Here is an 18,359-nt window from a genome sequence, read left to right on the forward strand (position 1 = left end):
GAAAAGTTGTGTAGTTCAAGTTTGCCTCTTGATCTATTACAATATCTGTGCCCTTAGGTGTGCTGAATAGAATCTATTTAGAACTAAAATATTTGATGGTACTTTCTGGCGAATCTGAAAACAATAATTGCCTTTGTTTTTGTTCCAATGAATGTTAGTCTTTCATTATTGATTCTGGCAAATATAATGTCCGACCAGTTAAAGAATACATCTGCTCGAACTTTTACTTCATTACCCACCTTGTTTGCAATCTACTGATTGTCTATGCCTCATTTAGGTGAGTAATGTTGCAGTTAAGTACTTATTTTGTTGTTGATTGTAATCTATTTCAAATGGAAATCAGGCCTTGCTGATCATGATAATTACCATGAGTATTGTCGTCTTCTTGGTCGTTTTAAAGTGAATTATCAGGTAAGATTCATTACATAATTAGGCTCTGAAATCTCTCTCTTTAACTTGTGGCCACTTGCCACTGCAGTTTTACTTTTGTACTTGTGTGAATGTTATATTGAATAGGAAGTTCTTTTTTGTAGTCCAAAAATCTTTGCACAATTAGAAATGCTTTTAGAATATTAGTTGATAGGCTTAGATATATCAGTATTTTCTGCCTTTTTTGATTTTGTAACACTCAACTTTCCACTGCTACAAGCGCATAATTTCATTATTTATTTGCTCAAGAAGCATTTTGTAGATAATTAATTATTTAGAAGTGTTTGTTAAAAATTATGTGCCATAGAGCTCTGAAGTGTCACACAAAGAACCAAAGAGTTTAAATGGTGATAGTCTTGTCTAATTTTCAGACTATGCTGTTATAAATACAAGCGCAGGCTTGAAAGTTTCATACGTTTTCTTGAATTGTGGCATGTATTCTTATATTCTGTTGTTCTGTCTTAGAATAGAATGTTATATTTATAATGGTTTCTAGTATTGCGATCAGATCTCGTGTTTCAGCTGATCCATACCAGGATCTGAAAGCGCTGATCTGCTGAATTCCGTACTGGAATTTTCATGGTATTAAGTACTAAGATTAGCGTGTGTGTATTGCCTGATCTGTGTCGAGTTTTATATGCAGCACCAGATTTTCATGTCATTGCATTATCCCTTCAGCAATGACATCCTGAATCATACTTCTACTACTAACAAGTGTGTTTGGAGTTGACCATCCATTTTTTTGAAGCCTAAACAAGAAAACTAGATCTTTGGGATCGTTTTCCAGAGCTTTATTCCTATACCTTATATGCTAGAACACACTTTACTGGCTGCATTTGGTAACGACGTTTCGTGTCAAAAACAGAAATTTCAGTTTTTGTGTCAAAATGCCTTTTTTTTTTTCTTTTGGAATGAAACTGTAACGACGGAACTATCTTTTGTCGTTCCGTCAATTCTAGTTTCTAGCATTTTTTTTTTTATTTTTTTTTCACTTTTTGTTCCAAAAAAAAAGAAAAAAAAGAAAAAAAACGAAACACCATAAATGCACCAAACGCTTTATTCCGTTTTTTTGTTCCCATAGAACGAAAAACTCCAAAAACGGTTTTCTGAAACGTTACCAAATGCAGCCTAAGTATTGCTCTTTTTTTTTTTCCTTTTTCTAATCCTCTGGCCCTTGCTATTAAAACTCTCTTTTGACTCATTCCTGATTCATTTGTATATTCTTCATCATCCAGTTGATGCTTAGATCTATGTAGTGTCTTAAGTTATTAAAAGTTGTAGAAAATTGTCATTGTGGTTAATACAAACAAGTGAAGTAAATTATTTCTTGCTATTCTGTGGAAAATATGCACAGTTTGCTATATGATTGTTCACTCTTTTGATGACTATGTTATGTAACAGTTGTCAGAACTTGTGAATGTGGAAGGCTATAGTGATTGGATACGTCTAGTTGCTGAGTTCACATCGAGGTCTCTGCAGTCCTGGCAGGTTAACTAGTGTTCTTTCTTCCTTTTAAGCAGTTGTGGAAGTCTGAAATTATATAATCTTGAAGCCTTTGTGAGAACTTCTGTTGCATGCATAATTGATTACTTTTATGACTTATCGATCAGTGGGCCAGCAGCAGTGTGTACTACCTTTTAGGGCTGTGGTCCAGATTGGTGACATCTGTACCTTACCTGAAGGGTGACATACCAAGTCTGTTGGATGAATTTGTGCCTAAAATAACTGAAGGTTTTATTGCATCAAGATTTGATTCTGTGCAGGTATGGTTCCTTGCATCCAATGCATATGTTAAGAATGTTTGTTTGGTAAAAAAATTTAACATTTGGTATTCTTGCAGGCTGGGTTTCCAGATGACTCAGAGAATCCACTAGACAATGTTGAACTTCTTCAGGATCAGCTAGATTGCTTTCCATTCCTTTGCAAATTCCAGGTTTTGGCATTAAATTTGGCTTGTGCCTTATTTTCTTTCAACCTATCTTGTCAGATTATGTTCCATTATCCTGGAAATGAAGTGTTTATTGGTTTATGCACTTTCAGAGAATTTCAGCTCTTGATTTAAAAAATCGGTGTTATAAATCTTCTTAATTGCATTAGTCCCTCAATTTCCATTTTTCCCTTCTAAGAGACACCTTGTTTTCTTGTGTTGCAGTATGAAAGCAGCAGTCTATATATTATTAAGATTATGGAGCCTATTTTGCAAACTTATACGGTTTGTAATATGAATTTTGAAAAAACCTTTATTTGGGTTGAGAACTTGTTGAAAGTCTACTGGGTTGATTTTTTACATGATGTTATTTTAATTTATGCAGGAAAAAGCACAGCTCCCAGCTAGTGGAGGCCATGGTGAAATTTCTGTGATCGAAGAGAAACTTGCATGGATTGTTCATATTATTGCTGCTATTCTTAAGACCAAACAGTGTACTGGCTGTAGGCAAGTTAGTCTTTCACATTGAAGCATAGTACGAGACTTAACTTGGTATTAATTGTCATTTTCCCCTTCTTGCAGTGTGGAATCACAAGAAATAATTGATGCAGAACTTGCAGCGCGTGTTTTGCAGTTAATAAATGTGACTGATAGTAGGTCGCACAGTCAGGTATATCTGTAGATCTGTAGGAAAGAATTTTTTTTTATATAAATTTAATTCATAAATTGAGAACTGCACTGTAGAATCTGTGTAAAAAACCTTGTTTACATTTTCATTTCATTTTTTATACGCATATGCTCATGTACTCTCTCTCTCTCTCTCTCTCTGTTGCTTAGTTGCTTGCAGAGTATATATGTACACATGCAGACAAACACACAAACTGACCATTAAGGACTGTCAATTTTAGTCAGCTTCTATGTGGGCCCGTCTTGAGCTCTCCAGATCTGTGCTCCAATCTATGTACCTATACTGGTTTGGGGTTTTTGTACTTTTTCGCTCCACATTCAAAGCGGTTGAGTCTCTTCTCAGCTTCTTCCATTGGAAATGAATGGACTCTTAAAAAATCCTCCACCCTCTTAGCTTGGCTTCTGTTTGCCTTCCTAAATCTTAAGGAGGTTTTGGGCCTTCGAAGAATCAAAGCGGTCAACTCTGCAAGCATCCTCAAGCTCATCTGGAAGATTGTTACCAAGCACAAAAATATTTGGGTTCTTGGGTTTACTCGTATCTCCTCAGTTCTGACTCCCTCTGGATAGTCTCTTCTCCGTTTGACGCCTCTTGTGTTTCGCGTAAGATTTTAAGCACTAGACACATTGCTCTTGGAACCATTTCTTCCTCCATTGGTGATGGCACCAAGACCTCCTTATGGCTCGACTTTTGGCACCTTTTTGGTGTTCTCCATTCCATAGTCAGTCCTAGGACCATCTTCTCCTCTGGCCTTAGCAGGAATGCCATTGTCGCTTTCATCATTTCTAGTGGACCCTCCCTCTACTCCTCTTGCACATATTTGGGCTACCCTGCCCCTCATTCTTCCTGGTCATCATGGTAATGAAGATAAAATCTCTTGGCTTACCACATCCAAAGGCAAAATTTCCTCTTCCTCTGCGTTGATTTTGTCAGATTTTGTCAATTTAAGGGTCTGTGTCTCTTGGAATAAGGTAGTCTGGTTTAAAGGCCAAATCCCCCATCATAGCTTCACCGCTTGTCGTGCCCTTTCTAATTGCCTCCCTACTTATGCTTTTCTTCTCTATCGGCAGATCCAAGGTCCTCCCTCTTGCTGCCTTTGCTGGAACGGAATTGAAAATGTTGACCATCTTCTCTTCTCTTGTCCCTTCTCCTCTGTCATCTAGGAGAGGGTCCTTAGACATTGGTGGCCTTCTAGTAGACACACCCTTCCTCTATGTAGAGAATGTATTTGGGTTGACATGACTTTTGGTGGATCCTCTATTTGCAACATAGCGGTAAAGCTTGCCTTCTGTGCATCCATCAACCACATTTAGATCGAGTGGAATCTTTGTAGATGGAGTTCCAACCATAGATCCTATGAAAAGATTTGGAAAGCCATCTGTTTTGATGTTAGCTCTAAATTTGGTTCCCTCCCCAATGGTAATCCAAGGGATTCCCCGAGGAATTGTTTATTGTTGTCTTATGGCGTCTTCCCAATACCGTTATCTTTTTCCCCTCCCCCCTGATAGCTTTTTCCCCCCTTGATGTGGGTTTGTTTCTTCCCCTTAGGGTTTGTTCCCCTCTTGCATGGCTGATTGCTAGCCTCCCCCTACTCCTCCCTTTGTATATTCTCTTTTCATTTGATATTGAATTATTTATTCATCCAAAAAATAAAAAAAGGCGAAAAAGAATTAGTCAGTTAGTGATGACCACTATTGTCTTTGAGATGTATTAATACATTATTTTTTATGATAACTGGATATTAGTAAAACAAGGAAGAAAAATGTGCGCACTGCTCCCTCAATATAGTATGTTCAAATCATATAACTGTGACTTGATTGGTAAAGATGTCCCACAACACACCCATGGTTAGATTACCCAAGGTTCAAAATTTCGGGTTTCGACCTTGGTTGAAATTTCCAAAACCTAGTCAATACCAGATATTTTTTTTTTGGGCTAATTCTAGAAATTTGGGTTGAAATTTCCGAAACCTAGAACTATGAGAATACATGATGCAAATGTAATTATAGAAGAGCATATATGGTTTTCTGACTGGAAATATTACTTATGGCGATGATTTGATTTATTAACTTTACTAATAATATTTGGAGATTATGAGCACAAAGAAAATGCCATCTGAATGGAGGAGAGGCATTGCGGTCATGATTTGCAAAAATAAATGCACAATTTAGAGCTGCAATAACTATAAAAAGAGCAACCCAGTGCACGAGGCTCCCACTACTGCAGGGTCGGGGGGGGGGCAAGTGTATGTAGCCTTACCCCCTGCTTTGCAGAAGAGGCTGTTTTCAAGGAGCTGCAATAACTATAGGGGCATAAAAATAATTAGTCATACTATAAAGTTAAGGAGAGGGTTATAAAAATCCACTTGAGAAAGGAGGAGACTACTATTTCAGAAAACCAACTTGGTTTTATGCTAGGAAGGTCCACGATGGAAGCGATTTTCTTACTTGGGAGGCTCAAGGAAAGATGTAGAGAGGGCAAAATAATCTCCATATGGTCTTTATTGACCTAGTAAAAGCCTATGATAGGGTCCCTAGAGGTTTAATTTGGCATATTCTAATGAAGATCAGGGTCTCAAGTGAATATGTGGACATAATTAAAGATATATATATATATATATATACATATATATATATATATATATATGATTTGGTGATTAGGGTAAGAATTGTGGGGTGGGGGGAGGTAGTTAATTCCCAATACAATTGGGTTACGTCAAGGATCATCCCCAAGCCCTTATCTGTTTGCGCTTATCATGGATGATCTAATCAAACTAGAGACATCCAAGATGAGGTTCTTGGTGCATGAATTTTGCTGATGATATTGTTTTGGTGGATGAGACAAAATAGGAAATCTAAGTTGAGCTTTGGAGGTCAACTTTGGAATCAAAATGTTGTAAGATAAGTAGAACAGATGGAGTATATAGTGTGTAACTTTAGCCAAACTAGAACGGTTCATGAGGTGGTGAATATTGATGAAAGGGGAGATCCCACAAAGTGATTATTTTATGTGTTGTGTGATTGGCATTATTCATTTATAAGACTGCCCTACGACCGGCTATGATGTTATGGTACGGAATGTTGGGCAATTAAGAAGCGACATATAGATAAACTAAGCGTAGCAGAGATTGAGGAAGTTGAGTTGAATGTGTGGCAAAACTAGTAAGGACAAATTAAGGAATGACCACATTAGTTTGGTGTAGCCATTATACATGATAAGCTATGTGAATGTGGTGGCATGACCATGTTTGATAGAGGCCTTCAGATGCTCCAGTTTGGAGGAGTGATTTGATTCAAATTGAAAGATCTAAAAGAACCAGGGTTAGGCCTAAAATAACCTTAGGAGAGGTGAGAAAAGGCATGCATTGCCTAGGCCTTTACCACATATGACTTCGAATAGAGCTAATTGCAGGGCAATGGTCCATGTACCCGATCCCATTTAGTTCGGATAAGGCTTTGTTGTTGTTGTTGTATTAATAATATTTGAGCTTCCTATGTGTCATTCTAAGCTGGGTCTATTTGCATTTGTAGTTATCTTTTATTACACCTAAGATTCTAGGTTTCGGGTTTTGACCCTGGCTGAAACCAAAACTTCTCAGGTTTTGAAGCCTGGAAAATGGTTTTTTGACCGCTTTTTTTGCTGTCTATTTTGACAATTTTACACCTATTCATTGAATTAGTCTCACAAAAAATCCACCCAAAATGATACACTCTTCCTGTTTTGCATTTTTAAGACTTTGTATGGTAAGCGAGACTCATCATTGATGTGGTACTCAAGTTGATGTTACAACTGACATGAAAATGAACATGCCAGAAGAATACCCACAAAATCACGCTGTTCAATTTAGGGTTTAATGTTATAAATGAATAACTAAGCTATTGGTTTTATCCTAACCCACTAATTAGAAAAACCTTGGATAGTTCTTTACAGTAAGAGTTGTCAAGTTGGATTTTTATTCCTTTTTGAGGAATTTCTGCATCTGTTTGCAAGTTGTCATCTATAGAATATATGATTTTTCTTTTCTTGGATAGTCAATATGTATATAAAAAATTTCTTTCTGTTGTACATATTTAAAAAACTCATGCCTCGTTTTTATGTGTTGGTTTTCATATTTTTCTTGGTTCTTTGGACTTCTAATAATTTTTGTCCCAAAACTTGGCAGAGATATGGTGAACTAAGCAAGCAAAGACTTGATCGTGCAATTCTTACATTCTTTCAGCATTTTAGAAAGTCCTATATTGGTGATCATGCTGTGCATTCATCAAAGGTAATGGAACTTCTATTATTCTCAACAACTTAAAATTCTTCATCTGCCCCATTCAATATAAAAATTCAGGTCCCTGAAATCTCCTTGACCTCACCCTTATGCCACCCTCTCCGCCGGCGGTCCTCACCATCAGGAACACTCTCCCCTCCTCCCTCCGCCACCATTCCCTGAACTCTCCCCAGCCTTCTGCTGCTGCTACCTCTCCCTCTGAAGATCCTTTCTGCTCTCGCCCTTGGGTTTCTGTTCTAGCCCCTCCTTCACTGCTTCCAGGGGTGGGCTCACCTTGTTCTTCTTCCCCCCCAGCCTTTGAAGACAACAAAAAGATTGGTTTATGCCCCGCTGGGCTTCTTGACCGCAAAATTATGAAATGGAAACACTGCCTCATTGGGCACTTCTTGGGTTGTAGACCACCTTTCAATATTGTAAAAGCCTCCCTTCACAAGCAATAGATCAATGACCAACTCTCAACCTTAATGTTAGACAATGGTATATTCATTTTCAAGTTCTCATTGGAAGAAGACAAGGTTACTGCTCTGGAAGGAGGTCCTTGGCTAGTTGGTAAGAAACCTATCTTCTTGAGGGTCTAGGATCAGTTCACTGTCTTCAGCAAAGATAGACTTCAAGTCCATCCCAGTTTGGGTGGACCTCCCTAACCTCCCTCTCAACTATTGGTGCCCTCACGGACTGAGCATTGTTGGTCGATCATTGGCAAGCCTTTATTCTCAGATCCCAAAACAATGGATAGACTGGCCTTTGCACGACTTTGCATTGAAATTTCTGCTACTGATATTCCTCAAACTTGTGTAACGATCAACGATGAGGAAGGATACTTTTTTGAGCAACAAGTTTTTTATGAGTGGCCCCCTGCTCAGTGTGTTTTTTTATGCAAAACATTTGGTCATCCTTCCAAGCATTGTGCACCAATTGCCTCGAATGATTCTCACCCCTCTGCTGAAGTCTTCCCTCAATCTCGGGTTGAAGAACCAGCACAGGCGAACAGATCCCCCTCCCCTCTGATCACTGTGGCTGGAAAAAGGGCCGTCGCCGTTGAGGCGTCGAAGACAACGTAGTCTTATGGCAAACTCCCTCCTTGCTGAAGATGTAGCTGTGCATGTCGGGCCATCATCCCTGGATCCTCTGGAGCGACAGTCCTTAGCCGATGGACACAACAAGTACTCAATTCTGCTGTCCCTTTCTGATCATGAAGAGGAGAGATTTCCCTGTAATCTAATGTTTTTGGCTCAGAAGTCGAGACTAATGCTTCGACCGCCTTGCTGAAAGTTGTCACTCCTCGATCGTCGACCCTAGCTGATGTTGTCTGTCCTTTGAATCTCCCTTGTGCCTTTAACCTCATCCTACGCTGCTCTTGGCTCTCCTTCATCCCTCTCCTCCTCTGCTTTGCCCCTATCCACGTTAACCACCTTTCTGTCACCATCACTACAGATGGCTCCCCTTTTCCCTCTGTTGTGGGCTCTCCTCCAGAGATTCCCTCTCACCCCTCCCCTCCAATAACTACCTTTTTTCGCCCCTAGCCTGGTCTAGCCTCTTCACTTAAACCGAACCAGGCCTCCTGACCCGATCCATCCTCTTATCCCTTCAACCTACCCAATCGACCTATCCACTTCCCCATCGACCCAATCCATCCTATTGGACAACCATCATCAACATCTTACCTTTCGGTTTACTATCGAACATCCCTTCCTTTTTGAGTTGTTGCAGTAAATTTAGATCATTCACCCCCTCCACTCAAGGTTATTAAGGTGGTGAGGTGACCGTGGCATTTGAGGGTCTTTCAGAGCGCTTTGGCGATAGGGTAGGCATAAGGTGTTGCCTTATTGAATAAAGCGTTCAAACTGCTAAAGATCTCCTCCAGATTATCTACCTGCAAAGATAAGCTTGAGGCCATCCAGGTCAGGCTCCAAGCTGACTTGCACAACCCCTCTCTAACTGCTAAAGAATCCTCCATTTCTGCTGATCTATCCTCCCTCCTTGCCAAAAAGAAAGTTTTCTCCGGCAAAAATATAGGATTAAATGCCTTCAGTTGGGTGACACCAACTCTGCTTTCTTTCATAGATCTGTGAAGGCTAGGACCAATGCTAAGGTGCTCACTTCCAGGGACGTATCCACCCTCCTTTCTCCTGACATCAAAGCTGAAGTGGTTGACTACTACTCCACCCTATTCCTCCCCCTCCCCCTCCCCCTCCCCCTCCCCCTTAACCTTATGAACAAATTCATCCTTGACCACCTCTAGGCCAACCTTCAGTCCATCTAAACTGATGATGAAATTCTAGCTGCATCCTCTCCCACACCTCAAACAAAGCCCCTAGTCCTGGTGGTTTTAGCATGGGATTCTTCTCCTCCTACTGGACATCATCCATGCCAACCTAATCTCTGTCATCCATAGCTTCTTCCTCAACCCCTTCCAGATCGGAGGTGTCAGTCAATCTTTCCTCTGTCTCATTCCCAAAAAGGACGGAGCCTCCTCCATGTTTGATTTTTCCCTATATCTCTCTACAATCTTCTCTAAAAATTCATTGCCAAGATTCTTTCCAATCACATCCAATCGGTTGTTGATCCCTTGTTAGAGCAAATCAGTCCGCATTCATTGTTGGGAAAAGCATTGCGGATAATATTATCTTGTGCCATGAAATTATCAGAGGATTTGATAGAAAATTCCATTCTCCTGCTGCGCTCCTCAAAATTGACATCCACAAAGCCTTTGATTCCATTAAATGGGGCTTCATCTCCAATGTCCTGCTCCAACTGTATTCCCCTCCAATTTTTGTCCATTGGATCCATTCCTGCATTTACTCCCTTCGATTTTGTCTTTGTCAATGGTATCCGAACATGTTTCTTCCATTCTTTTGTGGGCATTCGCCTAGGATGCCCCCTACCCTTTCTTGTCTCTTTCTCTTGAGGTTCTTTCCAAGTCCATCCAATCTAAAACGGACCTGCATCTCATATTCCCCATTCTCAAATGCAAACCTCTTTTGCTCAACCACCTGGCCTTTGCCGATGATCTCATGATCTTCTCGAAAGTTGATCCAGTCTCTATTTCCTCCATTATGTCCTCCCTCCATCTCTTCCAGAACCTCTCCGGCCTCCGCATTAACCTCCACAAGTCCCACCTCTTCCTGTCTGGTGTTTCAAAGTTCTCTAAAGCTAATCTTATGCTTTTGACTGGCTTCTTCCTTGATCAACTCCATGTTAAACTTGTCCTGTCCCTCATTACTGTCAGGCTTTCTGCCCACCATTGCACTCCTATGGTTGACCTTGTGAGGAAAAAGGTCCCGCTTTGGAAAAGCAGACTCCTTTCTTATACTGGTCGCCTTGAGCTTGCTAGATTTGTTCTCCTATCCATGTATCTTTATTGGTCTGGTATCTTTGTCCTTCCTTCTTTCACTAACAAGGCCATAAAGTCCCTTCTTTGTTCCTTCCTCTGGAAAAGGAGCGGACTGCTTAAATTCCTTCAACTCATCCATTGGGATTCTGTGTCTTCCCAAATCTGAAGAAGGCATGGGTCTTAGAAGAATCAAGGATGCCATCTACTCTGGCATTCTCAAACTTATCTGAAAAATTATCTACAAAGAATCCTGTATATGGGTCTCTTGAGTTTATTCTTCTCTTCTCAAGACTGATTCCCTTTGGACTGCCTCTCCCTCCTCCAATGCCTCTTGGGTCTGGTGCAACATCCTCAAATTCAGGCCCAAAGCTCTTGAGGCTCTCCACTACGCCATTGGAAACAGATCCAGTACCTCCCTTTGGCTCGATCCCTGGCACCCTCAAGGTATTTTGCTCTCCATTGTCAATCACAGATCCATTTACTCCTCTGGTTTTAGAAGATCAGCCTTGGTAGCTGTCATCCTTAGAATGCATCCTGGTTCCCTCCCAGTTCTCCCCCTCCTGTTGCAGATATCTGGTCTGCCCTTCCCCCCATCCTTAGACAGGACAAAATATCCTGGACTCCTCCTTTAGGCCTATTCAGCTTAGCCTCTCCTTGAAATTTCATTCGTCACAAACACCCTCCCGTTCTTTAGCGTAAAACCATTTGGTTGAAGGGTCATATTCCCTGTCACAGTTTCACAGCCTGGCGAGCCTTATCAAACTTCCTGCCTTCCCAATCTTTCCTAATCCATCGGCACGTCCTGGTTTTTTCTTCCTGCTGCCTCTGTTGGAATGGAACTAAGGATGCGGACCATCTCTTCTTTTCCTGCCTTTCTCCCCATTGGTTTGGAAAATCGTCCTTAAGCATTGCTGGCCCTTGCCTAGAAGAGCCTTTCCCCTTAGCAGAGAATGAATTTGGGTGGATATGACCTTTGCCGGTTCTACTATCTGTGACACTGTTGGAATGCTTGCCTTTTGTGCCACCATAAACCATATCTAGATGGACTTCCAACTCTTGCTTCTTCGACAAGATTTGGAAATCCATCTACTTCAATGTCTCCTCCAAGATAGCTAGCGTCCCTTCCCCTTACCCTTTGTAGCCCTCCTGGCATTGCTTCCCAACCCCCCCCCCCTCTTTTCCCTTGTATATTCTTCTCTTCTTGATAATGAATTATTTATTCATCCAAAAAAGAAAAAATTCTCATTTATTTTCTTTGATGATTGCTGTCATTGCTGCAGCAGTTATATGCCCGCCTGTCTGAGCTTTTGGGGCTTGATGACCATTTAGTATTGTTGAATGTCATTGTTGGAAAAATTGCTACGAATCTCAAGGGATACACAGAGGTTATTGCTTAATTCTTAGTATCTGTTTCTTCATTTCTTCTTCTAGTTTTATTCCTACAGTTTTATCCCTATGTGCAGAGTGATGAGGTTATTGACCATACGTTAAGTCTCTTCTTCGAGCTGGCATCTGGGTTAGTCTATTCTTAAAAAATTATTATGCGAGTTAGATTTTGTTCTTCTAGATAAAAGAAAGCAACTTGATTTCTAGATGTGTAATGTCTTGAAATAATGTAATTTTCCACAGGTATATGACTGGCAAGCTTCTTCTAAAGTTGGATACTATTAAATTCATAGTTGCACATCACACTGTAATTACAGTCCTCATATATTTTTATTGATTTCATTTGTACTTTGTGTGTGTGTGTGTGTGCTCTCTTTGGAACTATGTGCAAGTTAGATGTAGCAACTGATTCGTTGGGTCTTTTATATTTTCAGAGGGAGCACTTTCCTTTTCTTGAACAGCCTACATGCTCTCGCAGTAGGACAACCTTCTACTATACTATTGGGTGGTTGATCTTCATGGAAGAAAGCACAGTAAAATTTAGATCCTCCATGGATCCTCTTCTTCGGGTATCATATTTTCTTATCTTTTGCTCCTTAGAATGAGACCTGTTTCTGTCATTTGGCGGGTGGATTTGGGGGATCCCTTTGTAATCCTCTAAAGTTATATCTTTGTGTGCAATAAGTACATTACCTTTATTTTTATAGTTTACTATTGTACAACCACTGCATTTTATTTCGTACACTTGGCCTATTATCTCATCTGCTGGTCTATATACAGCATCATGTAGTCTTCTATTATATGTGTTTTTAATTTTGCATTAGGTTTTCATTAGTTTGGAGTCAACACCTGATGCTATGTTTCGCACTGATACTGTAAAATATGCATTGATTGGGTTGATGCGAGATCTTAGAGGAATTGCAATGGCCACAAACAGGTTTGTTAATGCCATTTCTTATAATTATAGTTTATTTGCTAAGTCTCCATCTAATTCTACCAGTATGCTTGTTACTTGTCTCCAGTCGCAGAACATATGGGATGCTATTTGATTGGCTATATCCTGCACACATGCCTCTTTTGTTGAAGGGTGTCTCACTTTGGGCTGATACACCAGAGGTATGCTGAATTGTTTTATCATTTTTCTTCTACTGAGGAAGCATTTTATAAGTACTTTGTTCTTCTAGTAACTTTTAAGCTTTCCTTAATTGGTTGTTGAAATATTATTAAAACCTTAGATAATCAGATAGATAAAGATGGAGAGGAGAAGAAGAAGATGGATAATTGGATAGAATCAAAGTGGGAGAGAAGGCTGCAGAATAGGGAGATGATCCCCCTATCGCAGGCAGCAGTTTGTTTATATCGGCTGAACAACTTACTAAGAGTCAAAGTCTTAATTACAAAGACAAAGTAAAGTTGAAATAAAAGTCCTACAGAGCCTAGCAAGTGTAATTACATTATGAAAGACAATAAACCATTAGCTAAACTACTTAGACATAATCCCATGGTACAGAGGTCCATGGACAATATATCCTGGACCCCCAACTGAGACACACTTACACTCACCCTCAAGCTGGTTGGAATAGTGCCTTTTGTGAACATATAACCAAATTGATTGCCGGAGTTGATAAATGGCGTTAAAATAAGCTTTTTCATAACTGCATTTCTGACAAAATGACAATTGATCTCAGTATACATGGTTGTTGTGATAATGTGTTTTAGAGATGTTGTTAGAATCCAAACAAGTCCTTAGGTCCTTTAGGGGTTTAATGGTCCTTGTAATATTCTTGAACTCTCTTCCTGTTACTATGAATAAAGAGAGCTTATGTCATGTTCGACACAAGTCATTATCCCATTGAACAATGGTGCTATCATGAAAAATCAGATTACTAGCAATATTAATTGCAGACTTTGCTGCTTGATTATCGTAATACGTCTTCATTGGTTTAGGAACCGAGAACTCCAATTCTTGTAGGAGAGACTTCAACCACATCAACATTAGTGCAGTATGAGCCCTTGTTCTATACTCAAGCCTTTGCACTTGACCTAGCCACTTCAGTTTGCTTCTTACTCCACCATTACACAAGTTTACCACCAACAAACATACAATATCCAGTAGTCAATCTACGATTGTGGCAGCACCATCCCAATTAGCATCAGAGTAACCTATAACATCAGTGTGACCATGATGACGATAAATAAGAACTTGCCAAGAGCGCTTCAAAGGTATCCCAGAATGCAACAAGCTAGCAGCCTGATGAGCATGTTTAGAACGTTCTTATTGATGTTTATCGAAAAATCTCTTTGTTATCATGTACCCCAAGTTTCAGATTAGGATTCATAGGATTACCAAATGCTTACAGCCCAACATAACAGTTTTAGATAGAAGACCTAGAACATACTTCCTTTGACACCCTTTTCGCAATGAACCAATTCAATTCCCAAAAAAATACCTAAGCATCCTTAGTTTCTTTATCTGAAAGTGCCGGTAGAGATATGCCTTGACATCTTCAGTTTCTTAAGAATCATTACCTGAAATTATAATGTCATCAACCTACACAACAAGAACGACGACTTGTCCCCACGATGATGAACGAACACAAAGTGATTGAGTGAATTCATAACCGTCGATAAATTTGCTTAACTTATCAAACTCGGCATGAGGAGATTGTTTCAACCCATTAATAGTCTTGTGTATACAACATACCTTGGATGCATTCTCCGCCTGAGCAACTTATACCAGAAGTTGCTCCATATATACTTCTCTCTTAATATCACTAGCCTTGGCTCTTCAATAGGGTCTGCCGTGGACGAATCCTCTAGCCTTCAATCAAGATCAAATGTTGTTAAGACTATGAAATTAAGAAGGATTAAAAAGGTTCATCTCCCCACTCGTCCCTTCTCCCTCCCGTGCCCTCCTAACCACCTATGACCCTCCCTTCTCCAGCGGCTTCCATCGTCGGACCCCTCCTCTCCTATCTCCTCTACCTTCTCCTAACTCTATCCCCGAACCTTCCTGCCTCTCGACCCTCCTTTTGCCTCTCCTCCTCCTCATAAATCCTGGGTCTCTGTTGTTCCCCCAAATCTCATCCATCCCGTGTAGGCCTGCCCTTGTCCTTCATCCCTCCCACCCTCCATTAGGATTTTCTGGTCGGATTCTTTCCTGTTGGTCTGTTGGACTCTGAAATAGCCAAATGGCAAAACTTCCTCATTGGCCATTTCCTTGGAAGTCGACCACCCTTTCCTATTGTGAAGTCTTCCCTCTCTTGGCAATGGGGAATCTCTGGCATGCTTTCTGTCTTCCTCCTCGACAACCACATTTTTATCATTAAATTCTCTAGTGATGAGGAAAAAAATTTCACCCTAGATGGGGACCCTTGGCTTGTTGGCAAGATGCCCATTTTTCTCACACAATGGGATCAATACCTGTCCTTCTCCAAAGTGGATTTAAAACTATTCTAGATTGGATCTCCCTTCTGAACTTGCCTCTTTATTACTGGTGCGTGCAAGGCCTCAACATCATAGGTTCGGTCATTGGTTAACCTTTGTACTCTGTCTCAGAACAAAAACTCAAGACCATTTGGCATTCACAAGAATTTGTGTCAAGATTACTGCAGACACCTCCACGCCGACCACTGTTGCCATTCATGACGAAAGGGCTTCTCCTTCTCCCAGGCGATCCACTATGAGTGGTTGTGATGTAGGGAGGGACCTAGACAACTAGGTTTCCTATAAGGGGCCAATCCACTAATCAAGGGATACTCAATAGGTCTTGAATTGGGTTGGGTTCACAGTTGCTCAACAAAATACAGATTTAACATGCAAGAATATTAGACTAACTAACAGGGCAGCAGCAATCAATACTAGTCTAAGCATGAAAAACACTTAAGACTACTCAAGTGTCAAATGGGGATATGGGGAAGGGAACATGGCAGCAAATATGTGTAAAGTTTAGCACCAATCAATCAAGACATTAAGCAAGATAAGTAAACCAAACAATGTCCTAAAATCAGCTAATTAATGAAAAGTAAAACAGTAGGAATTTCTTTAGCATAACAGTAAGTAATGGCTTGAAAAACAGAGTATATTTCAGGTTTCAGTGGGGGGGAATAATGAAAATAATAGGCAGCCAATGAGTGTGGATCAGGGGGGGTTTTACTTACCTTCTTGTTGTCCAAAGTCTGAGGAGAAAAAAAGAACTCAAGGTCCTCCAAATTAAAGAGATGCAGTCCAACCTATTTGATAAACGAAAACAGTCCAGATTGGTGGTATAATTCCCAGCAGCAACCCAGTTTGTTGATGATGAATCCAGCAGCAACCCAGGTGGGGCTCATTCAATAGAGATGATCTTCAAGTATTCTGCACATAGGCTGCAACATTGTAGCAGCAGCAGCAGCAGAGGGAAAACAGAAGCAGCGACAGAGAACAAGATTGGGAGGGGGAGGGAGGCGAGAAGAGAGAGAACAGAAAGAGTGAAAGAGATCGAGAAAGGAAAGGGGGGAAAATAGCTAGAGGCGAGAGAGAGAGGAGTCGTGAGACAGGGGCGACAACTTTTTTTTTTTTTTGCTTTCATTCAAAAATTCATTAACTAACTCAAACGATGGCCAATAGCCTTACACATATAAAGAATAAAATCTCCAAAAATAAAAAAGAAATATTTAGAAACTCAATCACTTGAAATAATAAACTGCCTAATAGACCAATAGAAATAAGTCCTGGTTTCCTAATTATTTAAAACAGTCAAATAATACTATGAATTAAAGTAAAGTACTAAAATAAGATTTGGTGGGCTCCACAAGGATCTACCGATTGGGAGGGAAAAGGGGGGGTTGAACCCAGCGTTGGGAAGGCTGGTTCGACTCCCTCTCTTTCCTTCTTCTTTCTTCTTTTTTCTAGCTTTCCTCCAGCCAAATGGAATGTATATGTGGCTGGGTCTTACGCCTACGTTGCTGGTATACGTGGATGTCCCCATCAACTCTCCCCGGCTTAGAAGAATTCACCTCCGGTGAATTATGGCTCATGCAGTACTTAAGTAGGTCTGGGTTGAGTTGTTGGATTTCTTGCGCTGTGATCCAAGTGATGTCAATTTCCGGACGTCCACTCCATTTGACCAAGAACTCTCTGGTACCTCCTCTCTGTGTGGATACAATCCTCTCATCAAGGATTTCCTCAACTTCTTCAGTTCTCCTCGTGACCTTAGGTACAGGTGGTAAGGAGGTTGGGGGAAGTGGCTGGGTTGGTTCAACAGTATCATCAAGAGTGAAAGGGAAGTCCTCATGGTCATCAGGGTAAAAGGGGGTAATGGTAGAGGCACCATGGTATGGGACAAGATCTTCTACATTGAAAATGTTATTGATTTTCATACTAAGTGGTAGATCAAGGACATAAGCATTGGCACCTATCCTCTTAAGTACCTTGAAAGGACATGTGCTACGAGCATGTAGTTTGCTCGCTTTTCCCCTAACAAAACGTTGCGGCTTGATTCTAACCATCACCATGTCTTCCTCTTGAAACTCTTGTAGCCTTCTGTGTACATTTGCCTTTGACTTATATTGATTGTTGCTCAGTGCTATCTGTCTTCTTATATCTGTATGTAAATCATGTATATGCTGAGCAAAGGACTCGGCTGACAGGGATGTCCTAGAACTGGACACAACTAGGACAAGGTCTATGGGTGCCCAGAGTTGGTATCCTGAACAAATCTTAAAAGGTGACAGACCAGTGGTTTGGTTTTTAGAACTATTATACACAAACTTGGCTTGGCTAAGGACTCGATCCCAACTGGTAAGGTGTTCTCCTATGAGGCAACGGAACAAATTTCCCAGACTCCTATTGACAACCTCAATTTGGCCATCAGTCTAAGGGTGAAAAGCTGAAGAGAAGCGGAGCTTAGTGCCCATCATCTGCCATAGGGTCCTCCAAAAATGACTGGTGAACTTAACATCCCTATCGGACACTATGGTGAGGGGTAACCCATGGTACTTGACAACCTCGTTAAAGAAAAGTTTGGCTACTATGGACGCATCAGAGGTTTTAGAGCATGGGATGAAATGGGCCATCTTCGAGAAGTGATCTACAATCACATAAACAGAATCATGGCCTCTCGAAGTTTTTGGCAGACCAAGCACGAAGTCCATGCTAAGGTCCTACGAAGGGGCATGGGGAACAGGTAGGGGAGTGTACAAACCTGTGTTATGCTTTTGATGTTTGGCAGTCTGGCATGTCCTACACTGACTCACAACTCTAGCAACATCCCTCTTCAGTCTTGGCCAAAAGAATCGGTCCTCAACGAGGGTGGTGGTCTTATCTCGACTGAAATGGCCAG

At 40.7% G+C, this 18,359-nt stretch overlaps 1 protein-coding gene across 5 annotated transcripts in view; it reads left to right on the forward strand.

The window, feature by feature from the left end:
* LOC122092106 (exportin-7) overlaps window positions 1-18,359 on the forward strand; it is a 67,646-nt gene that overhangs the window by 548 nt on the left and 48,739 nt on the right. For 3 of the 5 annotated variants that reach the window (XM_042662415.1, XM_042662416.1, XM_042662420.1), the window contains exons 2-15: window positions 344-411; window positions 1,831-1,917; window positions 2,040-2,192; window positions 2,270-2,362; window positions 2,582-2,641; window positions 2,742-2,863; window positions 2,939-3,026; window positions 7,204-7,308; window positions 11,932-12,036; window positions 12,115-12,167; window positions 12,281-12,344; window positions 12,472-12,606; window positions 12,862-12,974; window positions 13,060-13,153. In XM_042662415.1, the coding sequence (XP_042518349.1) occupies window positions 344-411; window positions 1,831-1,917; window positions 2,040-2,192; window positions 2,270-2,362; window positions 2,582-2,641; window positions 2,742-2,863; window positions 2,939-3,026; window positions 7,204-7,308; window positions 11,932-12,036; window positions 12,115-12,167; window positions 12,281-12,344; window positions 12,472-12,606; window positions 12,862-12,974; window positions 13,060-13,153 (1,340 nt within the window). The remainder of the gene's footprint in view (window positions 1-343; window positions 412-1,830; window positions 1,918-2,039; window positions 2,193-2,269; window positions 2,363-2,581; window positions 2,642-2,741; window positions 2,864-2,938; window positions 3,027-7,203; window positions 7,309-11,931; window positions 12,037-12,114; window positions 12,168-12,280; window positions 12,345-12,471; window positions 12,607-12,861; window positions 12,975-13,059; window positions 13,154-18,359) is intronic. The other 2 variants (XM_042662417.1, XM_042662418.1) reach the window with 1 other exon arrangement.

The sequence above is a fragment of the Macadamia integrifolia genome, chromosome 10 (assembly GCF_013358625.1).
Source record: "Macadamia integrifolia cultivar HAES 741 chromosome 10, SCU_Mint_v3, whole genome shotgun sequence".
In the NCBI taxonomy this organism is placed as follows: domain Eukaryota; kingdom Viridiplantae; phylum Streptophyta; class Magnoliopsida; order Proteales; family Proteaceae; genus Macadamia; species Macadamia integrifolia.